The 22,278-nt window shown below is 50.2% G+C and overlaps 1 protein-coding gene across 1 annotated transcript; it reads left to right on the top strand.

Moving 5' to 3' along the window:
* Positions 1–4,125: 4,125 nt before the first annotated feature.
* LOC138748751 (bone morphogenetic protein 2-like) lies at positions 4,126–15,773 on the top strand. Its single transcript, XM_069909441.1, has 3 exons — positions 4,126–4,379; positions 11,315–11,655; positions 14,927–15,773. Exons 2-3 carry the CDS (start codon positions 11,322–11,324, stop codon positions 15,730–15,732), a joined length of 1,140 nt encoding a protein of 379 aa, XP_069765542.1. The 5' UTR covers positions 4,126–4,379; positions 11,315–11,321; the 3' UTR covers positions 15,733–15,773.
* Positions 15,774–22,278: the final 6,505 nt, after the last annotated feature.

Below are 22,278 nucleotides of genomic sequence, written 5' to 3' on the forward strand. Positions count from 1 at the left end.
AGCTGCACCGCTACACCGTTCTGCTGCCCAACTGCTAATTCCCCTGCTTGGTTAAAGGCAGAAGTGAGGGGGTTTGCTTCTGAGAAACCTGGCGCTGTATCTGCTGGAGTTTGGAAGGATGAGGCCCATGCTGCCATTAGGCCAACTAGGAAGCTGCCTAGGGTGCCGACCTCAGCGGGGTGCTGTTGGAGAGAGGCTCCAACAGCTCCAGCACCTCTGCATCATGAATGACGTGGTTCTGACTAATGCACTACAAACACGTGCGATAAGGCGGAGGGAGGAGTGGTACGGCGCACGTCAAACGCCACATCAGGTATTGCACCCATCGCTCAGCCCAGTCAACACCCCTCTCCCCCCGACTCAGCCTGGTCAGCAACACCCACCCCACCCCCCTACTGCTCAGAAAACCCCTCCCCTCTGCCCTGACCTACATGGCAAGATAGTCTGGCCCCGGCCCTGATGAAGGGGTTTTTACAGAAAGGAATAGGTAAGATAGAAGCAGGGAGGGTGTTTCCACTGACAGGTGAGACGAGAACTGGGAGACAAACCTCGATTCGGGGGGGTTAGATTTAAGACAGAGATGAGAAGGAACTACTTCCTCCAGAGAGGAGTGAATCTGTAGAATTATCAGAGTTCAGATTCAGTGCGTACAACCCTGAAATTCTTTTCCCTACAGGTGAGGCAGATTTACCACCTATTGGTCATACAAAAAACTGTATTCAAGAAGATAAGTATACATGTAAATAAATAGAGAAATGTAAACAAACAGTACAATACAAAGAGAAAAATATCATTAAAACGCTAGAATCGTTAACTGAGTCCCTGAATGAGTTTGCCATTGAGGAGTCTGATGGTGGAGGGGGGGCAGCTATTCCTGAACCTAGTGGGTGCGAGTCTTGTGGCTCCAATACCTCTTTTCCGATGGCAGCAGTGAGAACAGAGCATGGGCTGGGTGGGGCGGATCCTTGATGATCGCTGCTGCCCTCCGATGGCAGCGTTCCCTGTGGAGGTCCTCGATGGTAGGGAGGGCTTTGCCTGTGATGTCCTGGGCTGTGTCCACTACCTTGTGCAGGGCTTTACACTTAGGGGTATTGGTGTCCAGACCATGATGCAGCCGATCAGCACACCTTCCACCTCACGTCTGCAGAAATGTGCCAGGGTTTCCTGGCACAGAAATGTGCCAGGGTGCATGACAAACCTCCACAAACTCCTGAGGAAGTAGAGGCACTGACGGGCTTCCCTCACGAGTGTGTTGGGTCCAGGAAAGATCCTCCAAGATAGTGACTCCCTAATGATTGCTGCTGCTCTCTGACGGTAGATGTTGTTGAAGGTGGGGAGGATTTTGCCTGTGATGTCCTGGGTTGTGCCCCCTACCTTTTATCTGCCCAAGGAAGCAGTGGAGACTGCCACAGACAGATTTTTGAAGAGTTAAGGGTTGTGGGAACAAGCGGGTGGGAGGAGATGAGTCCACGGCCAGATCAGCCGTGATCTTATTGAACGGCGGAGCAGACTGGATGGCCGACTCCTGCTCCTGCTTTTTGTACTCTGGTTGGAACTTGTCCACAAACGTCCATTGGGAAGGAAGGGGGTGGGGGGGGGAGTGGCAGGGCAGGTGCTCCCTCTGCAAGAGCTGATGTGAAGCCAGTGGAAGTTGTGCCTTAGCAAGGCAAGGACTCTCTGCCTCTCACTTGGAAGGCGAAGTGGGGCCACCCAGTGAGGAAGTCCTCGTCCATTTGCACAGCAGAGAGCTGAACCGTTCAAACCCCAAGAGGAAGGAGTTGGTGGACTTGTGCCAGCCCCTTCCTCCCTCCTTGTTTACCATTTGGTGAGCGATCTTTCCGCCATCTACATCCCTGTCAGAATGATATATATTTCTCCACCTCTTGTTGGTCTCTCCTTGACAGAGACAAAGAGAAAAACAAATGAGTCACTGGTTTGCCATGGTTCCAAATTTTTATATGGGAGGGGGGGATTGTTTTTGGCACCCGATGGGGCAAAGGAACATAACACCGTTGGAATGTGGAGGAGAAAAGGCGGAAGTGATCATTACTCTGACAGGAAAGGTACCATTGTGTTTGACCTGCTCTCAAATGAACTGAAAGCCCTTGCACAAACAATAGAAAAGTACGTCCCATTGCAAAATCCAAACATTGCCGGCGAGATTTTTGGGAATGTTGACCCTGTCTCGGAATATTTTTTTGCTCATGGCCTTTGTTGAGATACTGTTCATGGGTTAGCCTCACTGCTCCAGAGCTCCGGGTTCAATCCCAGCTTCGGGTGCTGTCTATGTAGAGTTTGCACACTCTCAATGCAACTGAGAGGTTCCCGCCCCTGGGTGCTCCTGTTTCCCTCCAACACATCCTGAAGAGGGGCAGGTCGCTAGGTTAACTGGCCGTTGTAGTTTGCCCTCTAAAGTGTGGGTGAGGGGCCGAGTGGCTTGTGGTTAATGCCCTCTGTCAATATGATCAATGCAATTTAAATTTAGACATACAGCACGGAAACAGGCCCTTCCAGGCCACAAGTCCATACCACCCAATTTCACCCAAATGACCCGCAATCCTTGGTATGTTTTGAAGGGTGGGAGAAAACCAAATCTCTCAGACAACCCCCTACAAACTCCTTATAGACAGCGCAGGATTCGAATTCAAGTTGCTGGTGTTGTAACTGAGCTGCCCCAGTTTGTGGGTGTAGTGCGCTGTTAGCCAGAATCAGACACACACAAGGTAAAGACTGTACAACAGGCTTTAATCCACAAAGATTTCCACAGAGCCAGGCTGGCTGTAGCTGCAGTAACTCAGTGTGAGGCCTCGGGAGGCCGGCGCAGACTTATATACCAGAGGGTGATTGACACCTGACCGGGTGGGGCTTGATCCATTCAGGCCGACTGATTGACAGTCAGCCAGGTGTTGTCCTGTCCCCTTACACTCCTGCAGGTACAGAGGTAGGCCAGTGGTGTACCACCACAGTGGGAACTTGCTATGCACTCATTTAATGTCATATTCTTGCTAGACCACAATTGTTTGCTGTAAAGAGTTCGTTGATACCTTTAAAGATGCTTTAGAAATGCAATTTCCCTCTATATACAATAGCTTTGGTTGGTTGGTTTGATGGATAGGGGGATGGAAAGGGGGCATAGAGATGAGGAGGGGAATGGAGCTGGGAGGGGATTGGAGAAAATGGGAGTTGGGGAAGGGGGAAATGACAGGAAGGGAAATACAAAGGGGAAGGTAGAGGAGAGAGGTGAATTGAGATGAGGAGGGTGATGATGGGGAGATGGGGAGGGGGGAGATGGGGAGGGGGAGTTGGGATGGGAGATGGGGAGGGGGAGAAGGGGAGGGGGAGATGGGGAGGGGGGAGATGGTGAGGGGGAGATGAGGAGGGGGAGAAGGGGAGGGGATGGGAAGGGGGAGATGAGTTTGGAGATGGGGAGGGGGAGGGGATGAGGAGGGGAGAAGGGGAGGGGGAGGGGGAGGGGAAGGAGGAGATGGGGAGGGGGAGGGGAAGGAGGAGATGGGGAGGGGAAGGGATGGGGAGGGAAAGAGTTGGAGAGGAGAGAGAAGGGGAGGGGAGAAGGGGAGGGGGGAGATGGGAAGGAGGAGGGAGAGGGAGATGGAGAGGGAGGGAAATGAAGAGGGGGAGGGGAGGGAGAGAGATAGGGTGGGGGAGATGGGGAGGGGGAGATGGGGAGGGGGAGATGGGGAGGGGGGGAGGGGGGAGGGGAGGAGGGGAGGGGAGGAGGGGAGGAGAGGGAGGGAGATGGCAAGGGAGGGAGATGAAGAGGGGAGATGGGGAGGGTAGGGGAAGAGATGGGAAGAGTTGGAGAGGATGGAGATAGGGTGGGGGAGATGGGGAGGGGTGATGAGGAGGGAATGGAGATGGGGAGTGGGTAATACTTGAGTTGGGAGATGGTGAGACGGGAGGGAGTGGAGATGGGAGAGAATGGAGATGGAAGGGGGGGTGATGGTGAGTGAGGAGATGGGGAGACGCTCCAGTTCTCAGATGAACCACACTCAACGACTCGCCTCCGCCCCCCGCCCGCCAAATCTCTGATGCTATTCGAAGTGAAACCCAGACGGAAACCTGATGTCTCAGATTTTGTTTTCCCCACAAACCCCTCCCCAGAAATGTGGATCGCTGCCCGTGACCTCAGCGTCTGGTCAAAATAAATCTGGGCTTGAAGGGACGACGTGGCTTTGTGCAGGCAGAATTCGGCAGCGAAGGGAAGGTCGACAGGAGGTGGTGGGGCAACATGTCCCAACGTTGTCCTCTCTCTCAGCAGATCAGGCGGGCCGAATAAATGCACAGCGTGGAAGAAATGTAGCTTGAGGAGCGGACCGGAGACAGGTGGAACCATGGAATCTCAGCCCCTGCTGAACTTGGTGAGTGCAGAGAAAGTTTAAAAGTTTTTATGAAAGTTTTAAAATCTTTAACTGTTTTGGAGACAAACTTTTGAAATGTTTGTTTAATTATTTTAGAGACAAACTTTTGAAAAGTTTGTTTAACTCTTTTAGAGACAAACTTTTCAAAAGTTTAACTATTTTAGAGACAAACTTTTCAAAAGTTTGTTTAACTATTTTAGAGACAAACTTTTGAAAAGTTTGTTTAACTCTTTTAGAGACAAACTTTTCAAAAGTTTAACTATTTTAGAGACAAACTTTTCAAAAGTTTAACTATTTTAGAGACAACCCTTTGAAAAGTTTGTTTAACTCTTTAAGAGACAAACTTTTGAAAAGTTTGTTCAACTGTTGTATTATTAACTCTCAGAAAGAGGGGCGAGGGTAACTTAGTCGCCACTGACCTTACGGTGATTATTGGAAGGCTGCCCCTCTACGGCCGCCGCTGGCTGGGTTCCAATCGCACTGCTCTCACCCTGTGCGGAGTTGGACAGTACCAGGAGGAAGGGGAAAGGGGGCGGGGGGGGGTTGTATTTTAAGCAAAAAGTGAGAGAGATATAGGAAATGGGATATTGTGGTAAAGTTGTACAAACATTGGTGAGACCAAATTTGGAGCATTGTGTGCAGTTTTGGTCACCTAACGACAGGAAAGATATCAATAAGATAGAAAGAGGGCAGAGAAGATTTACTAGGATGTTGCCTGGACTTCAGGAACTGAATTACAGGGAAAGGTTAAACAGGTTAGCACTTTATTCCCTGGAGGGTGGAAGACTGTGCTACGGTTAGTGTCACAGTCAGTGCCAGTGACCCGGGTTCGAATCCCACGCTATCTGTAAGGAGTTTGTATGTTATCCCCGTGTCTGCATGGGTTTTCCCTGGAGGCTCCGGTTTCCTCCCACCCTTCAAAACATATCGGGGTTGTAGGACAATTGGGTGTAATTGGCCGGCACCAGCTCATGGGCCGAAAGGGCTTGTTACCATGCTGTATGTTCGTCAATGTCAAAAAAATGAGAGGCGATTTGATAGAGGTATTTAAAATTATGAGGTGGATAGAGAGAGTAAATATAGGTCAGTTTTTCCCACTGAAGGTAGGTGAGATACAAACCAGAGGACACAGGTTAAGGGTGAAAGGGTGATGGGAGTGTGGAACGAGCTTCCAGGTGAGGTGGTGAATGCGGGCTCGATTTTAAGAAGAATTTGGACGGGTACTTGGATGGGAGAGGTATGGAGGGCTATGGACTGGGTCCAGGTCAGTGGGACAAGGCAGAATGATAGTTCAGCACAGACTAGAAGGCCCAAGGGGCCTGTTTTCTGTGTGGTAATGTTCTATGAAAGAGAATGGCTGGGATCAACTCTGTAGCAAATAAATCTTGATGATCATTGGGATCTTTCTGTGTACCTGTGGAGCATCTTGAGATGTCCTTCAGGTGGACAAGATGATCACGAGGACAAGCGCATCTCCCCCTCCCTGCACACCAGCAGCCAATCACTCCACGTCTGTGACCTGTTGACGCCAATATCATGGGATCTTGCTGTGCTTCTGTCCTCAGGACACACTGATTATGCACTGGATGTGTTGGTGCGGAGGGTTCATTGGCACCTGGAGTAGATGAGCTAGAATGTGGTCACAGGGACTGTCAGTGCCAGTGTCAGAGATGTATTCACAGACGCTCACTGGCAAAATTGAGCCTCAAGGTGCTATGGAAATGTAGAAAGTCTTTCTATAATTTGCACCCACCCTGCGGAGCTTCCCACCCACGCAGGTGATGTCTGGCAAGACATTCCCACTGGAGTCAGTGAGTTGGCTCATTGCCCTGCTGGGCACTGAGTCCCTGCTACCTCCCAAATTGCCAGTGTTCCAAATCTCCTTACCATATAGGAGGCTATTCAGCCCTTGGGGTGTATGCTGGCTTACAGCTGAGGTGTGCCCGCTTTGAGAAGAACCAAACGGTGGCTACTAGAATCCCTGAAAAGGCTGAGGACCCTGTGATATCTGTCTCTGAGGACGATGACAGAACATCAATCAAGAGGGTGAACCCTAGAAAGACGTCGGGCCCTGACAAGCGTACCTGGCAGGGCACTGAAAATCTGCACCAACCACTAGCCGGAGTGTTCACGGACATATTATTCAACCTCTCATTGCTGTGGTCAAAGGTTCCCAGCTGCTTCAAAAGGGCATCAATCACCCAAGAAGATTCGAGTGAGCTGCCTCAACAACTACTGCCCAGTTGCACTAACTTCTACTGTGATTAAATGGTTTTAGAGGCTGGTCATGGTCAGAGTTAACATGTACCTAAGCAAAGGTCTGGAGCCGCTTACAATTTGCCTATCGTCACAATCGCTTCACAGCAGGGGCAATATCACTGGATCTCCTCTCAGCTCTGGATCACCTCGAAAACAGCAACTCATACATACAGTTGCTTTTCATCGACCATTATTCGCTCAGTGCTGGTCAAAAAACTACAAACTTGAGGCCTCTGTACCCCCCTCTGCAACTAGATCCTTGACTTTCTCATCAGAAAACCAGTCAGTATGAATTAGAAACAACGTCTCCTCCTCACTGATTATCAACATAAATGCACCCCAAGGATGCATGCTTAACCCACTACTCTACTCATTATACACCCATGACTGTGTGGCCAAGCACAATTCCAATGCCATCTACAAGTTTATCGATGACGCCACAGATGCCGGCAGAATCACAAATAGCCATGAGGAAGTGAACAGGAGGGAGATGGATCAGCTTGTTGAATGGTGAAACAACAGCAACCTTGCGCTCAATGCCAACAAAACTAAGGAGATGATTGTGGACTTCAGGAGGAAGTCAGAGGAATGCGACCCAGTCCTCATCGAGGGCTCAGTAGTGGAGAGAGCCAAGAACTTCAAATTCCTGGGTGTCAACATCTCTGAGGATCTGTCCTGGAGCTTCCACTTTGATGCAATTACAACAAAGCGGCTAAACATTGTGAGGTGTCTGAGGAGATTCGCCGAAGATTCGCATAAACTTCTACATGTGTACCATGGAGAGCATTCTGGCTGGTTGCATCCCTGCCTGGTGTGGAGGTACCAACTCTCAGGACAAGAATAAACTCCAGAGGGTTATGAATCCAGCCTGCGACACAACAGGCCCCAGACTCCACTCCATCAAGGATGTCGACATGAGGTGGTGTGTTATAAAAGCGCCTTCTATTCTCAAGGACCCACCACCCAGGCCATGCCCTTTTCACTCTGCTACCATTGGGGAAAAGGTAGAGGACCCTGAAGATGAGCGCCCAGCGGCAAAAGGACGGCTTCTTCCCCATTCAGCCTATGTCTTTCCACTCACATATCACTTATGTCATCCTTTACTCACCACAGAGCCCCTTTGGCATCCTATGTGAGTGGGAAATTAAAGGTTGAGAACCATTGTTTTGGAGGGATATGCACCAAATGCAGGCCAATAGATTTCTGTGCACTATTAGTTTTTTATAGTAATGTTGTAAGATGGTTATAATATGAATTTTTGGACCATGATGCTACCACACCGAACCATGACAATGAATTCCGATTCTGACTTGAATTGACTGCACTAAGGCTGGAATTGCATTGAGGGTCCGAAGTCCCACAGTCAGAAGGAGCCACGGGCAACCTCAGGTGGTGAGGTGGCCAATGAGAATCCATCTGTGCCTGCTTCTGTCACCCCTTGCGTCTTGACATATGCAGAGGGTAAATCCAACCTGGGGCTCAGCATTCCCAAGGGAAATGCCCTTAACAGGCAAGATCAATGCTGGAGATGGTTAAAGAGTTCTTCAGAACATTACAGATGTCCCCGCCTCCTCTGGCAATTTGTTCTACACGCCCACTACCCTCTGTGTGAAGAAGGTGCCCCTCAGGTCCCCTTTAAATCCTTCCTCTCTCACTGTAAACCTGTGCCTTTTGTTTTAAATTCCCCTACCACTGGAAAAATACACAGACTATTTATTTATGCCCTCTCATGGTCATATAAGCCTCTCTTAAGTTACATGGAGTAAAGCCTATCAGCCTTGGTCTCGTGAATATTTCCTGCACCTTTTTCCAGCTTGATGTTACCTTACCTAAACTCTCAGTGTAGTCTCACCAATATCTTGTACAGTTACAATGGGACATCCCAGCTCCCATTCTTAATATAGGATCTTAAGACATTGGAGCCCATCGAGTCTGCCCCGCCATTTAATCACGTTAATCCATTTCCCCACTCAGCCCCACTGCTCACCTTCTCCCCATAACCTTTGATGCCCTGTCTAATCAAGAACTGATCAATCTCTTCCTTAAAGACACCCAATGACTTGGCCTCCACAACCACTATGGCAACAAATTCCACAGATTCACCACCCTCTGGCTGAAGAAATTCCTCTCTGTTCTAAGTGGACACCCTTCAATCATGAAGTTGTGCCCTAGACTATCCCACCGTGGGAATCAACCTCTCTATATTTACTCTGTCCACACCTTTCAATATTAAAAATGTTTCAATGAGATTTCCCCCACCCTCCTAAATTCCAATGAGTTCAGGCCAAAAGCTGTCAAATGCTCCCATTCGTTCCTGGAATTATCCCAATGAAACCTCCTTTGAATCCTGACAAATGCCTTGATCACCATCCCTGTTACCCAAATCTGAAGACTTTTCCACACAATAGGAAAGATGGAGAGAGTATTGTGTCCAGTTCTGGTCACCTCATTACAGGAAGGATGTGGAAGCTATGGAGAGGATGCAGAGAAAATTTACCAGGATGTTGCCTGGATTGGAAAATGCCTTATGAGGCAAGGTTAGCAGAGCTGGGACTTTTCTCTTTGGAGCGTAGAAGGATGAGAGGAGACTTAATAGAGGTCTACAAGATTAAGAGAGGCATAGATTAGGTGGACGGCCAGCATCTGTTTCCCAGAGCAGGACCAGCAAACACCAGAGGACATGTGTACAAAGTGAAGGGAGGGAGGTTCGGGGAATCATCAGGGATATGTTATTTTTACCCAGGGAGCATTGTGGGAGCCTGGAATGCTTTGGCGGGGATGGTGGTGGAGGCTGGAACAATGGAGGCATTTAATAGGCAGGCTCATGGATGAAAGAAAAACAGAGGGTTATGTGGTTAATGTTTCAAATTTTTTTTGGTGGGAATATATAGGTCAGCACAACATCAACGGCTGAAGGGCCGTGGTGTTCTATGTTCTTTGCCATTCTGAGAGGGATTATCAATGAATTTGGAGCATAAGGTGCATGATAAAGAGAAAGTGGATCTAAGATAGAAAGAAATGAATGGGAGGAGGGTCAAGATTTGAATTATTTTGATTAATTTAGATTCAGATCAGATTCATCAGGTGCTTTCCAAAAGGAATGGATTAATACGCGAAAAAAGAGAAATATTTGTAGCACTGGGGGCGGGGGGAGCTCGGGAACCCATGGTGAGGCAGGTAATGTTGTTGTCTCGTTGCTCCAGCCACCCTGGTTTGATTCTGCCTGTGTGGACTTTGCGCGTGGCGGCCCGTTCACCCCTCTGTCCTCCCTTTTCCTGGTTGCTCCAGTTCCCTCCCCTGCCCCACAGGCAGCTGGAGTGGCTTGGCTCCTGAGAGTAACTGGAGTTCAGATGGGTGATGAGAGAGTGGGGGGTGGGGGAGAGGTTTGTCATTGAGAGCAGGTAACAGGGAAGCAAGCGGGGGAATGGAATCAGTGGGAATGCAAACAGGGGGTCATTGGGCCGAACAGCCTCCATCTGCGCTCGAAGAGAATGAGATCGGAGGGAAAGAGCTCTTCAAAATGCTGACACCACTCCAGTGACCTGAACGGCCTCTTGTGCTACGTTAGATGGCCCCCCTCCCCCCCCCACCCCCGGTCTCTCAAGCCTCCCCATTTCACGTGGAAATATTTGATGGATACTACCCACGTCTGCAAGATCGATTAAGGTTATTCATTATCAGATGAGCTATGACTCTGGAGGCAGATACCAAAGGAGCAATTTAACCACGTCTGTCAGATAGATTATAATCGTCATTGAGGCTAGTCCTCCCAAAATGCTGTCTGCAAAGCACACTGTGCGGAGAGGCGTGCATAACATATGTGACAAGCATGTTCCTCAACCCTGCTGAGCAAATTGGCTGTGAAATAAAGGAGTCGCTCACACACACTGTGATAATTGGCAACACTCTATTAGATCATTCAACTGGGCTCTTATTCTGGACACTAACCATCACAGAGTGAAATAATCCCACTCTCCTGCTTGTTCCGCAGCCCTCCCAACTTCCAAATGTTTATCCAATTCCCACCCGGCAGTTTCACAGACATTGCAGATTATAATGACTTTCTGGGACTTTAATAAAAACAAATCAGAGAGATGTGAGATGCTAAAATGCTGGAATCTGGACAGTTTGTGGACAGTTTTGGGCTCCTCGTTTAAGAAAGGATGTGCTGACTTTGGAGAGGGTTCAGAGGAGGTTCACTGGGATGATTCTGGGAATGAAAGGGTTATTGTACGAGGAGTGTTTGACGGCTCTTGGCCTGTATTCATTGGAATTTAGGAGAATGAGGGGGATCTCATCGAATGTTGAATGAGGTTGGCAGAGTAGATGTGGAGAGGTTGTTTCCCATGGTGGGAGAGTCCAGGGCAAGAGGGCACAACTTCAGGATTGAAGGGCGTCCACATAGAACAGAAATGCGGAGGAATTTCTTCACCCAGAGGGTGGTGAATCTGTGGAATTTGTTGCCATGGGCGGTTGTGGAGGCCGGGTCATTGGGTGTATTTAATACAGAGAATGGCAGGTTCTTGATTAGCCAGGGTTTTGGGGAGAAGGCTGGGCAGTGGAGCTGAGTGGGGAAATGGGTCAGCTCATGATTGAATGGCTGGCCAGACTAGATGGGCTGAATAGCCTACATTTTCCATTGTGTGCCACCTCCACTGTTGATTCTTTCTCCACAGCTCCACCATGTTCCCTGCTAACCTGCTGCCAATGGTCGTGCTGTTTGCCCGGGTGCTGGTGGATGGAGGGGCCAGTTTGTACACCGAGGAGAGGGCAAGGCCAGGCACTCTCCGGCCCTCGCCTGACCTGGAGGCTGCCCATGCCCTGCAGAGCACCCTGCTAAGCAGGTTTGGGCTGCGGACACTGCCAGAGCCCACCGGCAAGGCCATCGTCCCTCAGCACATGTGGGACCTGTATCACTTCCACACTGGGGCCTACACTGCGCTCAAGGACTCTAGCTTCAGCACCTTGGAGAGCCGCACGTGGGGCTCCAACACTGTCCGCTGCTTCCATCATCTGGGTGAGCAGATTCAATGGAAAGGGTGGGGGAGGGGTGGTTGGGTGGGGCATTGGGCAACTTTGTGCTTCCCAGATCAAGTGCTGGAAATCCTCCGCTGGCCGGGTGGCGTCTGTGGGGAGAGAATGGTGTGGTTAGTATCGTGTTTGGAGCAAAGTTCGAACCCGGCACTGTGTAAGGAATCTATATGTTCTCCGTGTCTGTGTGGATTTCCTCCAGATGCTCCAGTTTCTTTTTTAAATTTAGACAAACAGCACAGCAACAGGCCCTTCCAGCCCACGTCCGTGCCGCCTAATTACACCCAATTGACCTACAGCCTCCAGTACATATCTGAAGGGTGGGAGGAAACCGGAGCCCCTGGGGAAAACCCTCGCAGACTCAGGGAGAACCTACAAACTCCTTACAGACAACGCGGGATTCAAACCCGAGTCTGCTCTCTGCTACGTTAACCGTGTCGCTCCCACCCTCCGTAAACGTACTGGGTAAGTAGGTTAATTGGGAAGCACAGACTCATGGGCCGGAAGGGCCAGTTACTGTGCTTTATGTCTTAAAAACAAATTTAAACCACCATTGTCATCGAATCCTTCAGCATGGAAACAGACCGTTCAGCCCATCGAATCAGTACTAACCATCAAGCACCAATTTACACTCCTCCAATTTCATCCTCCCAACACTGCCATCCTCACAGCCCCCCACTCAGATTCCACCCCTCCCTCCACTCCAGGGACAATTTACAGGGGCCAATTAACCCACTGACCCCACCCACAGGATGACTCAGAAATCCCAGCAGTTTGGCATCTGGCTGCCCAGCCTCTCTCTGGACCTCTGTTTCCCTTTAAACTTACTGATAAACGTAATCGTAGAACAGCATAGTGCAGGCCATTGAGCCCACAATCTTGTGCTGACCCACAAAAACCTACTCGACAATCTAAACTTTCCCTTCCTCACACCTGTAACCCTCTATTTTTCTTCCATCCATGGGCCTCTCTAAGAGTCTTTTAAATGCCCCTAACGATCCAGCCTCCACCACCACCCCTAACAATGCATTCCAGGCATCCACAACTCTGTGTGTAAAAAGTTAAAATGTACTCCTGATGGTTCCCCTAAACCTTCCTCCCCTCATTTTGTACAGATGTCCTCTGGTGTTTGCTACCCTGGGGAGAAATGGACGCCTCTCATAATCTTGTAGACCTCTATTAGTCTCCATAAAGAAAGGGCCCAGCTCTGCGAACCTTGCCTCATAAGACATGTTCTCCAATCCAGGCAACGTCCTGGTAAATCTCTTCTGTACCCTCTCTAACGATTCCACATCCTTCCTGTAATGAGGTGACCAGAAATGAACTCAATATTCCAAGCATAGTCTTGCCAGAGATTTCTAAAACAGCAACATGACCTTATGACTCCTGAACTCAATCCCCTGACTAACGAAACCCAGCATATCATCGGCCTTCTTAACTACCCTATCACCCTGCGTGGTAACCTCGAAAGATCTATGGATCTACGACATACTGTTGGAGTATCTCAGTGTTGGTGACCCGCTCTTCAGCCACAGGGGGATCTATGGATTTGGGCCCAAAGGTCCCTCTATTCTTTCACACTGTAAGTACCCGACCATTAACCTCCAAGTTTGACTTTCAAAAATGCATCACCTCAAACTTGCCCGGATTGAACTCCATCTGCCACTTTTTCACCCAACTCTGCATCCTGACTCTATACTTTGGTAATCCACGACAACCTTCAGCACCTCCATATCATCCGGAACCCATTACTGACCCCTACTTCTTCATACAGATCATTTATAAGAATCACAAAGAGCAGGGGGTCCCTGTGGAATTCCACTCATCGCTGACCTCCAGGCAAAATACTTTCCATCCCCCGCTACGCTCCGCTCTCTATGGGCAAGCCCATTCTGAATCCACACAACCAGGATTCCATAGATCCCATCCCTGATGACTTTCTGAATGAGTTGCCCTATGAAAGAACTTGTCAAATGTTTTACTAAAATCCATACACACCACATTTAGTGCCCAACCTTCAATTCCTTTTGTCACCCCCCCTAAAAAATTTAATTAAGCTCGTGAGGCATGGCCTTCCCCTCACAAGGTCATGCTGACCACTCCTTTGTAGACTGTATGTCTCTAAAAGCTCACAGATTTTGTCCTTAAGAATCCTCCCCAATAGTTTGCCCACCACTGATGTAAGACTCACTGGTCTACAATTCCCAGGTTTCTCCCTAATACCTTTTTTTAAACAATCCTCCACCACCTCTCCTGCGGCCAAGGAGGACGCATTGAAATGCCCCATTTATCTCTTCCTTCCCTTCCCATAGCAACCTGGGATACATATTTTCTAGTCTGGAGGACATCAATCCTAATATTTTGAAAAGGTTCAGCACATCCTTTCTTAATCTCTGCACGGTCCAGTACACAAGCTTGTTCTATTCCAACCTCACCTTGACCAAGGTCCTTTTCTTAGGTGAATGCAAAAGCAAAGTATTCACTTAGGACCTCCCCCACCCTCCACCTCCAGGCACCTTTATCCTTTGGCAGCCTCCTTTATCCTTTGGCAGCCCCACCTTCACTCTCGTCATCCGTCTGTTCTTTGAGAATGCATAGAACACCTTGGGGTTTTCCCTAATCCTACATGCCAAGGCCTTCTCATGCCACTTCCCCACCCCCCCCCCCCCCCCCACCTTTTCTGGTTCTCCTCAGTCCTTTCTCAAGTTCCTTCCTGGTTACCATATAATTCTCATGAGACCACCCGCCCAATGGAACTCCTGATGCCTCTGACGAAGCGGATACTTACCACAGTCAAAAATAGTATCCGTGTAATAGTTGATGCCATAAATTCAATGTTTAAAATATAGTCGACTTTTACCCGAGTTTGTATGGTACCTGTTCTTCAGTGCACCAGGGCTATTATTGAAGATGAGGTGAGTTTGCTCTGTACCTTTAATGGATGCAGTAGACAAATGTATTGGAGAAACTCAGCAGGTAATGTTGCATCTGAAGGATGTAATGTTTTAACCATCGTTACAGGCCTGGAGCCTCTGTTGCCCCACGCATGCCCCAGGTATGAGCAAAAAGCAGGCAGGTTCCTGATTTAAAAGGTGAGGGAGGAGGGCAGGGAGGAAGGGGGAGGGGAGGAAGGGACAGCGGGAGGAGTACAGGCTAACAGGTAAGAGGTTATAGGATGGCTGGTATTGCACGAAAACCCCAGCATTAACACACTTTCCTGTTTAACACCTTGACGGATGATTTTTGTTTGCTTTCAGAACATTTTGAGGAGGGTCTTCAGTCAGAGGGAGCGAGCCTGCACCGGATTGTCTTTAACCTGACGGCCGTCCCTGAGGCAGAGAACATCCTCTCAGCCGAGCTTCGCTTGTTCAGTGAGGATTGGCCAAGCGTGGGGCAACAGAAGGTTGGCATCTTCCATGCTCGGCATGCCCTGCACGGGCAGTCGGGTCACCGCCTTCTGGAGAGGCGGTTGCTTCCTGCCAACCGGTCCCGCTGGGAGGCCTTCGAGGTCAGGCCAGCGGTGGAGGATTCCAGGAGGCGTGGAGATGGGCTGGTGGGTTTCCTGATCGAGCTGGGTGAGGTGGGAGGTTCAGCCGGTCGCCTCAGGGCCATCAGGTCCCTGGGGGACGAGGCGAGGAGTCAGCCCCAGCGGAGGCCAATCCTGGTCACCTACGGCCGGGACGGGGCTAGTTTGCCTCTGGTCTCCAGGAGCAAACGACATGGGGCCAAGCGCAAGGTCAAGCGAGGCCGTAGCCGGTGCCGAAGGAGGCCACTGTTCGTGGACTTCCAAAGCGTGGGCTGGACAGAGTGGATCATTGCCCCTCGAGGGTACCATGCCTTCTACTGCCAGGGTGAGTGCCGCTTCCCGCTGGCAGACCACATGAACTCCTCCAGCCACGCCATCGTGCAGACTCTGGTCAACTCCGTCAATGCCAATGTGCCGAGGGCCTGCTGCGTTCCCACTGAGCTCAGCCCCATCGCCATGCTTTACCTGGACGAAGATGAGAGAGTGGTCCTCAAAACCTACCAGGAGATGGTGGTGGAAGGTTGTGGATGTCGCTGAGGGGTACCGAGTTAGTCAGGGTGTAGGGAGGGGGGAAAATCAGAGAAACAGGGAAGGGTCCAGGGGGTGACAGAGACTGCAAGGGGGGCAGGGGTGGTCACAGAGATAGGGAGAGGGCAGAGGGTTACAGAGACAGGGAGGCGTGTTGGGAACCGGAGGGGTTCACAGAGATAGGGAGGGGTCCAGGTGGGGGTAACAGAGACCGCGAGGGGGGCAGGGGTGGTCACAGAGTCAGGGATGCGTGTAGGGAACCGGAGGGGGGGGTCACAGACAGGAAGGGGTGTAGGGAGCTCACAGAGTGGGTTACAGAGACAGGGAGGGGTCTTGGGGACCAAATGGGGTTACAAACACAGAGGTGGGTGCAGGGGACTGGAGGGGGGGTTACAGAGACAGGGAGGGGTATAGGAACTGCAAGAGGCTAGAGAGACAGGAAGGGGTGTAAGTGGGAGGGTTACAGAGACAGAGAGGGGTGGAGGGGACCAGAGGGGATTACTGAGGGGTGTGGAGCTGCAGGGTTAAGGAGAAATATGGGGAGGGGAGGGGGGTGGAGAGGGGTGAGGGGGGAGAATGGGAGGAGACAGGAGGGGAATAGAGGGAGATGCAATATTAACCCTCAGATCCCTGCATGTCTCTTTAATTGGCCAGGTTATTCCACTGAAAGGAAGATCTGCATTTCTGTAGCACCCTTCATATCAAGGTATCCCATTATGACCTACGCCAACGTGCAAAGCCAGCAGGCGACGCCACCTGACTTTGCTACGTTGACCAAGGAACAGACCTTGGATATCCTCCGGATCGCCTCACTTCTCGCTCTCTCCTGATCCCAGTGTCTGCGGTTTCTGGTGCCAACCCAACACTTTAGTCAATGTGCACTTTTTTTCAGGAGGCACAATGCAGCGGGTAGTGACGCTGCCTCCACAGCTATGGGCAACCCATGTTCAATCCTGACCTCGGGTGCTATCTATGTGGAGTTTCCATGTTCTCCCAGGGGCTTCGGTTTACTTCCACATCCCAAAGATGGGCGAGTGGGTCAGTTTATCACTATAAATTGCCCCTGGTGGGGGGGACATGGTTGATGTGTGTGGGTGTGGGTATGGATGTGTGGGGGCGTGGGTGTGGGTGGGGGTGTGGGTGTATGTGTGAAGGGGCAGACATTGGGAGAGTCGATGGGAACACAGGAAGAATGATACAGGATTTGTATAGGATTGGTGTACACAAGGGCTTGAAGGCCAGTATGAACTGAGTGGGCCAAAGGGCCTGTTGTACAACTCTAAGACATACTGTTGGAGTATCTCAGTGTTGGTGACCCGCTCTTCAGCCACAGGGGGAATGAACAATCACTAGTCACTGGTTTGATTAGTGCCCGAGAGACATTGAAGAATTTGGAAAACACAAAGAGATCTTTATACCAACGTTCAATCAGCTTCAGCACAAGGCTGCTTGTGTCGCCGATGAACAACACAGCCGGGGAGTGACCATTTTGCAAGGGGGCAGCCCACGGATTTGCCCCAGTCTAACTCACTGTCTCTGGGGCCCAGGAAGATGGGCACCCTAGCATACAGGCAGGCTACCACAGTGAGACGTGGGCCTCTGCTTGTCAGCCTTCCTGTGTCACGGCCACAACTGACCTTCCATTCCCGTTCAATGCACTGCATGTTTTTATATGAAGCAGCTCGCTGTTGTTTGTTTGCGATATTTATCATGCCTCATGATTGGAAATTAATTTAAAAGGTTTGAATGTTTTGCAACAAATTTTTAATAGAGTTTCAAATATCGTACAGGCTGTGTCCAACTTTCATTCATGCACTCACACTCGCGGGTTTCTGAACATCTGAGCTCAAATCTGAATTTCAGTTGAAACACCCCGAGATGCTGGGGGAACCCAGCCGATCTTGCAGCATCCAGAGGAGATAAAGATTCGTGTCCGACGTTTCGGGCCTGAGCCCTTCCTCAAGGTGTAAGTAAAGAAAAGGCAGGTGTCTGAATTAGAGGCTGGGGAGAGAAAAGGGAGAAGAATGGGAGGGGGGAGGAATCCAGACCCACAGACAAAAGGGGTTTACTGGAGAGGAGGAAAGGTTCTGACTCTGTGATAGAGGGGGAAAGGGGAGAGAGATGGGGAAAGAAGACGGGGGCGGGGGGAAAGAAAAATGAGGGTGGGGGGTGGGGAGGATTTAACAGAAACCGGAGGTCGAAATGGTCCATACTTCTGCCACAAAATAAGAAATCTTGTTAAGTTCACGACAATAAACCTGATTCTGTCCATGTCTGATGAACACCTTTGGGTCTGTTGGTCTGATCTCCTTCCCCTGCTCTTTCTCTCCATCTCCCCAGCCTATTAGTCCAGATGCCTGCCTGCTTTTAACTTGTGCCTTGAAGAAGGGCTCAAGTCTGAAACGTCGGTAATATATCTTTACCTCCTGAGGATGCTGTGAGACCGGCTGAGTTCCTCCAGTATTTCTGTGTGTTTTTACTACAATCACGGTCTCTGCAGACTTTTCTGAATTTCTGCCCTGTCTATGGGAAGCCACGAAGAGCTTTACAACCAAGGTGAAGTGTGTTTTTCTTTGGTGTATTCACCATGATACAGGGAACAGCTGCCTTCAGATTTCTGCTCCTCACAGAAACCATCTATTGTGGAAGTGTCACACCCCACACACATTTCTCTCCCCGGGCGCTGGGTATCATGGGTAGTGGAGGTGTACGGGCTTCAGCAAGCAGAACAGACGTTTCACGGTTCCAGTGGCCCGGCTTCACTCCTGAGCTCCAGTGCTGTCTGAGTGGAGTTTGCACCTTCTCCCTGTGACGGTGTGAATTTTCCCTCAGGTACACCAGTTTCCTCCCACGGGAGTCGGTGTGAATTGCCCCCAGAGTGGGTTAATGGTACAAAGAGTTGAAGGGGAGCTTTGAGGAAGAGAGTCCCTTGCAGGGGACTAGAATCCTGCTCAAGTTATAGTTATGGCTGAATACTGACCAGGGAACACTTGTCTGTGCCTACCAAATCAGACTAAAACTCTGCCATTGTGCCTGTACACGCACACAATGTCAATTTACACACACGCAATGCTTATTTTAGACATACACATGCAATGTTCATTTTACACTTGCTCTCATTCAATGTTCATGTTACACACACATGCAATGTTCATTTTACATACATGCAATACTCTTTTTACACACACACTCATACATGTGTTTTAGTGGGGGAGTGATTTAGTGGGAGTGTATGTGTGTGGGGGGGGTGTTTTAGTTGGAGTGTGATTTAGTGGAAGTGGTGTATATGTGTGTGGGGGGTGTTTTAATGGGTGGGTGTTTTAGTGTGTGTATTTTAGTGGGAGTGTGTGGGGGTGTGTCTTCGTGGGAGTGTATGTATGTGGGGGGGTGTTTTAGTGGAAGTGTGTTTTAGTGGGAGTGTATGTGTGGTTGGGGGTGTCCTTTAGTGGTAAAAACAAGGACTGGTTTGACGAAAACAACCAGGAAATCCAGGAGCTGCCGGCAAAGAAGCGATCTGCCCACCAGGCTCACCTTGCAAAGCCGTCCTGGCCAGAGAAGAAATGAGCCTTCCGTCTCGCATGCAGCCACCTTCAGCACAAACTCTGGGAGATCCAAAATGAGTGGTGGACTAGCCTCGCCAAACGAACCCAGCTCAGCGCGGACATTGGCGACTTCAGGGGTTTTTATGAGACGCTAAAGGCTGTGTACGGCCCCTCACCCCAAGTCCAAAGCCCTCTGCGCAGCTCAGATGGCGAAGTCCTCCTCAACGACAAGATCTCCAACCTCAATCGATGGTCAGAACACTTCCAATCTCTTTTCAGTGCCAACCGCTCAGTCCAAGAATCCGCCCTGCTCCAGCTCCTTCAACAGCCCTTGAGTCTAGAGCTGCATGAGGTCCTTACCCGGGAAGAGACATATAAGGCAATTGAACAACTGAAAAGTGGCAAAGCAGCAGGTATGGATGGATCCCCCCCCCCCCAGTGGTCTGGAAGGCTGGCGGCAAAACTGCATGCCAAACTGCATGAGTTTTTCAAGCTCTGCTGGGACCAAGGAAAACTGCCTCAGGACCTTCGTGATGCCATCATCATCACCCTGTACAAAAACAAAGGCGAGAAATCAGACTGCTCAAACTATAGGGGAATCACGCTGCTCTCCATTGCAGGCAAAATCTTTGCTAGGATTCTCCTTAATAGACTAATACCTAGTGTTGCCGAGAATATTCTCCCAGAATCACAGTGCGGCTTTCGCGCAAACAGAGGAACTACTGACATGGTCTTTGCCCTCAGACAGCTCCAAGAAAAGTGCAGAGAACAAAACAAAGGACTCTACATCACCTTTGTTGACCTCATCAAAGCCTTCGACACCATGAGCAGGAAAGGGCTTTGGCAAATACTAGAGCGCCTCGGATGCCCCCCCAAGTTCCTCAACGTGGTTATCCAACTTCACGAAAACCAACAAGGTCGGGTCAGATACAGCAATGAGCTCTCCGAACCCTTCTCCATTGACAACGGCGTGAAGCAAGGCTGTGTTCTCGCACCAACCCTCTTTTCAATCTTCTTCAGCATGATGCTGAACCAAGCCATGAAAGACCTCAACAATGAAGACGCTGTTTACATCCGGTACCGCACGGATGGCATTCTTTTCAATCTGAGGCGCCTGCAAGCTCACACCAAGACACAAGAGCAACTTGTCCGTGAACTACTCTTTGCAGACGATGCCGCTTTAGTTGCCCATTCAGAGCCAGCTCTCCAGCACAGGACATCCTGTTTTGCGGAAACTGCCAAAATGTTTGGCCTGGAAGTCAGCCTGAAGAAAACTGAGGTCCTCCATCTGCCAGCTCCCCACCATGACCACCAGCCCCCCCATATCTCCATCGGGCACACTGAACTCAAAACGGTCAACCAGTTTACCTACCTCGGCTGCACCATTTCATCTGATGCAAGGATCAACAACGAGATAGACAACAGATTCGCCAAGGCAAATAGCGCCTTTGGAAGGCTACACAAAAGAGTCTGGAAAAACAACCAACTGAAGAAACACACAAAGATCAGCGTGTACAGAGCCGTTGTCATACCCACGCTCCTGTTTGGCTCTGAATCATGGGTCCTCTACCGGCATCACGCTCCTAGAATGCTTCCATTAGCGCTGTCTCCACTCCATCCTCAACATTCATTGGAGTGACTTCATCGCCAACATCGAAGTACTCGAGCTGGCAGAGTCCGCAAGCATCAAATCCACGCTGCTGAAGACCCAATTGCGCTGGGTGGGTCACGTCTCCAGAATGGAGGACCATCGCCTTCCGAGCTCTCCACTGGCCACCGAGAAAGAGGTGCACCAAAGAAGAGGTACAAGGACTGCTTAAAGAAATCTCTTGGTGCCTGCCACATTGACCACCGCCAGTGGGCTGATATCGCCTCCAACCGTGCATCTTGGCGCCTCACAGTTCGGCGGGCAGCAACCTCTTTTGAAGAAGACCGCAGAGCCCACCTCACTGACAAAAGACAAAGGAGGAAAAACCCATCACCCAACCCCAACCATCCAATTTTCCCTTGCAACCGCTGCAACCGTGCCTGCCTGTCTCGCATCGGACTTGTCAGTCACCAACGAGCCTGCAGCAGACGTGGACATACCCCTCCATAAATCTTCATCCGCGAAGCCAAGCCAAGAGAGAGATGTGTGTGTGTGGGGGTATGTTTATTGGTGTGTGTGTGTTTTAGTGGGAGTTGTTTTTAGTGGGAGGGTATATGTGTGTGGGGTGTGTTTTAGTGGGTGTGTATGTGTGCATGTCTGTGTTTTCGTCAGTTAATGTATGTGTGTGTTTTTATGGCTGAATATGTGTGTGTGTGTTAGTATGTGTGTGTGTGTGTGTTTGTGTGTGTGAGTGTGTATGTGAGTGAGTGTATGTGTGTGATCGAGTGAGTGTGGTGTGAGTGAGGTTGTGTGTGAGTGTGATGTGTGTGTGAGAGACTACATACACCTGGCCCTGGCCCTCTGTGTTCACCTGTGTTTTTATGCCTGTGTGTCTATGTGTTTGTCTGTACATTCCTGTTGTACCCACCTCAGTAAAACACAATGGTACCTGAGCTCATCGTGTACATGACCCTTCCAAGCCCCACCATCCCCTAACAACTCATCTCTCCCCAGCTCTGTCCTCATCCACCACATCCTGCTTCTCTCATTACTTACCTTCTGCACTAACCCTTACTCCCTCCTGAGTGTCAACTCATTCCCTGGGTCTCTGTCACTGCATCCATCCCACCCTTGCCATTCCCCCCATCACCTGCCCTTTGCCTCCGTCACCCCCTCCCTCCTGCACCTCTCACAACCTTCTCACCCACCACTCCCCTCCCCCCCACCTTGCCTGCTCTGGGCCTGAGCTCGTTCAGTGAAATGTCTCTGGGATTTCCTGCAGAAGGTGATGAGCTCAGTCCGTGTAGGAGCACTTCCTCCTGAGCCCCCGTACTGAAGGAAAGGGAGTGGGGCCTGCGGGAGGAGTCGGAACTGGAGCAGTGTCTGGGCAAAAGTTTAAAGGCCGGCCTTCTGACGTGGGCCAGA

This window comes from Narcine bancroftii, chromosome 13, assembly GCF_036971445.1.
Source record: "Narcine bancroftii isolate sNarBan1 chromosome 13, sNarBan1.hap1, whole genome shotgun sequence".
Taxonomy (NCBI): Eukaryota; Metazoa; Chordata; class Chondrichthyes; order Torpediniformes; family Narcinidae; genus Narcine; species Narcine bancroftii.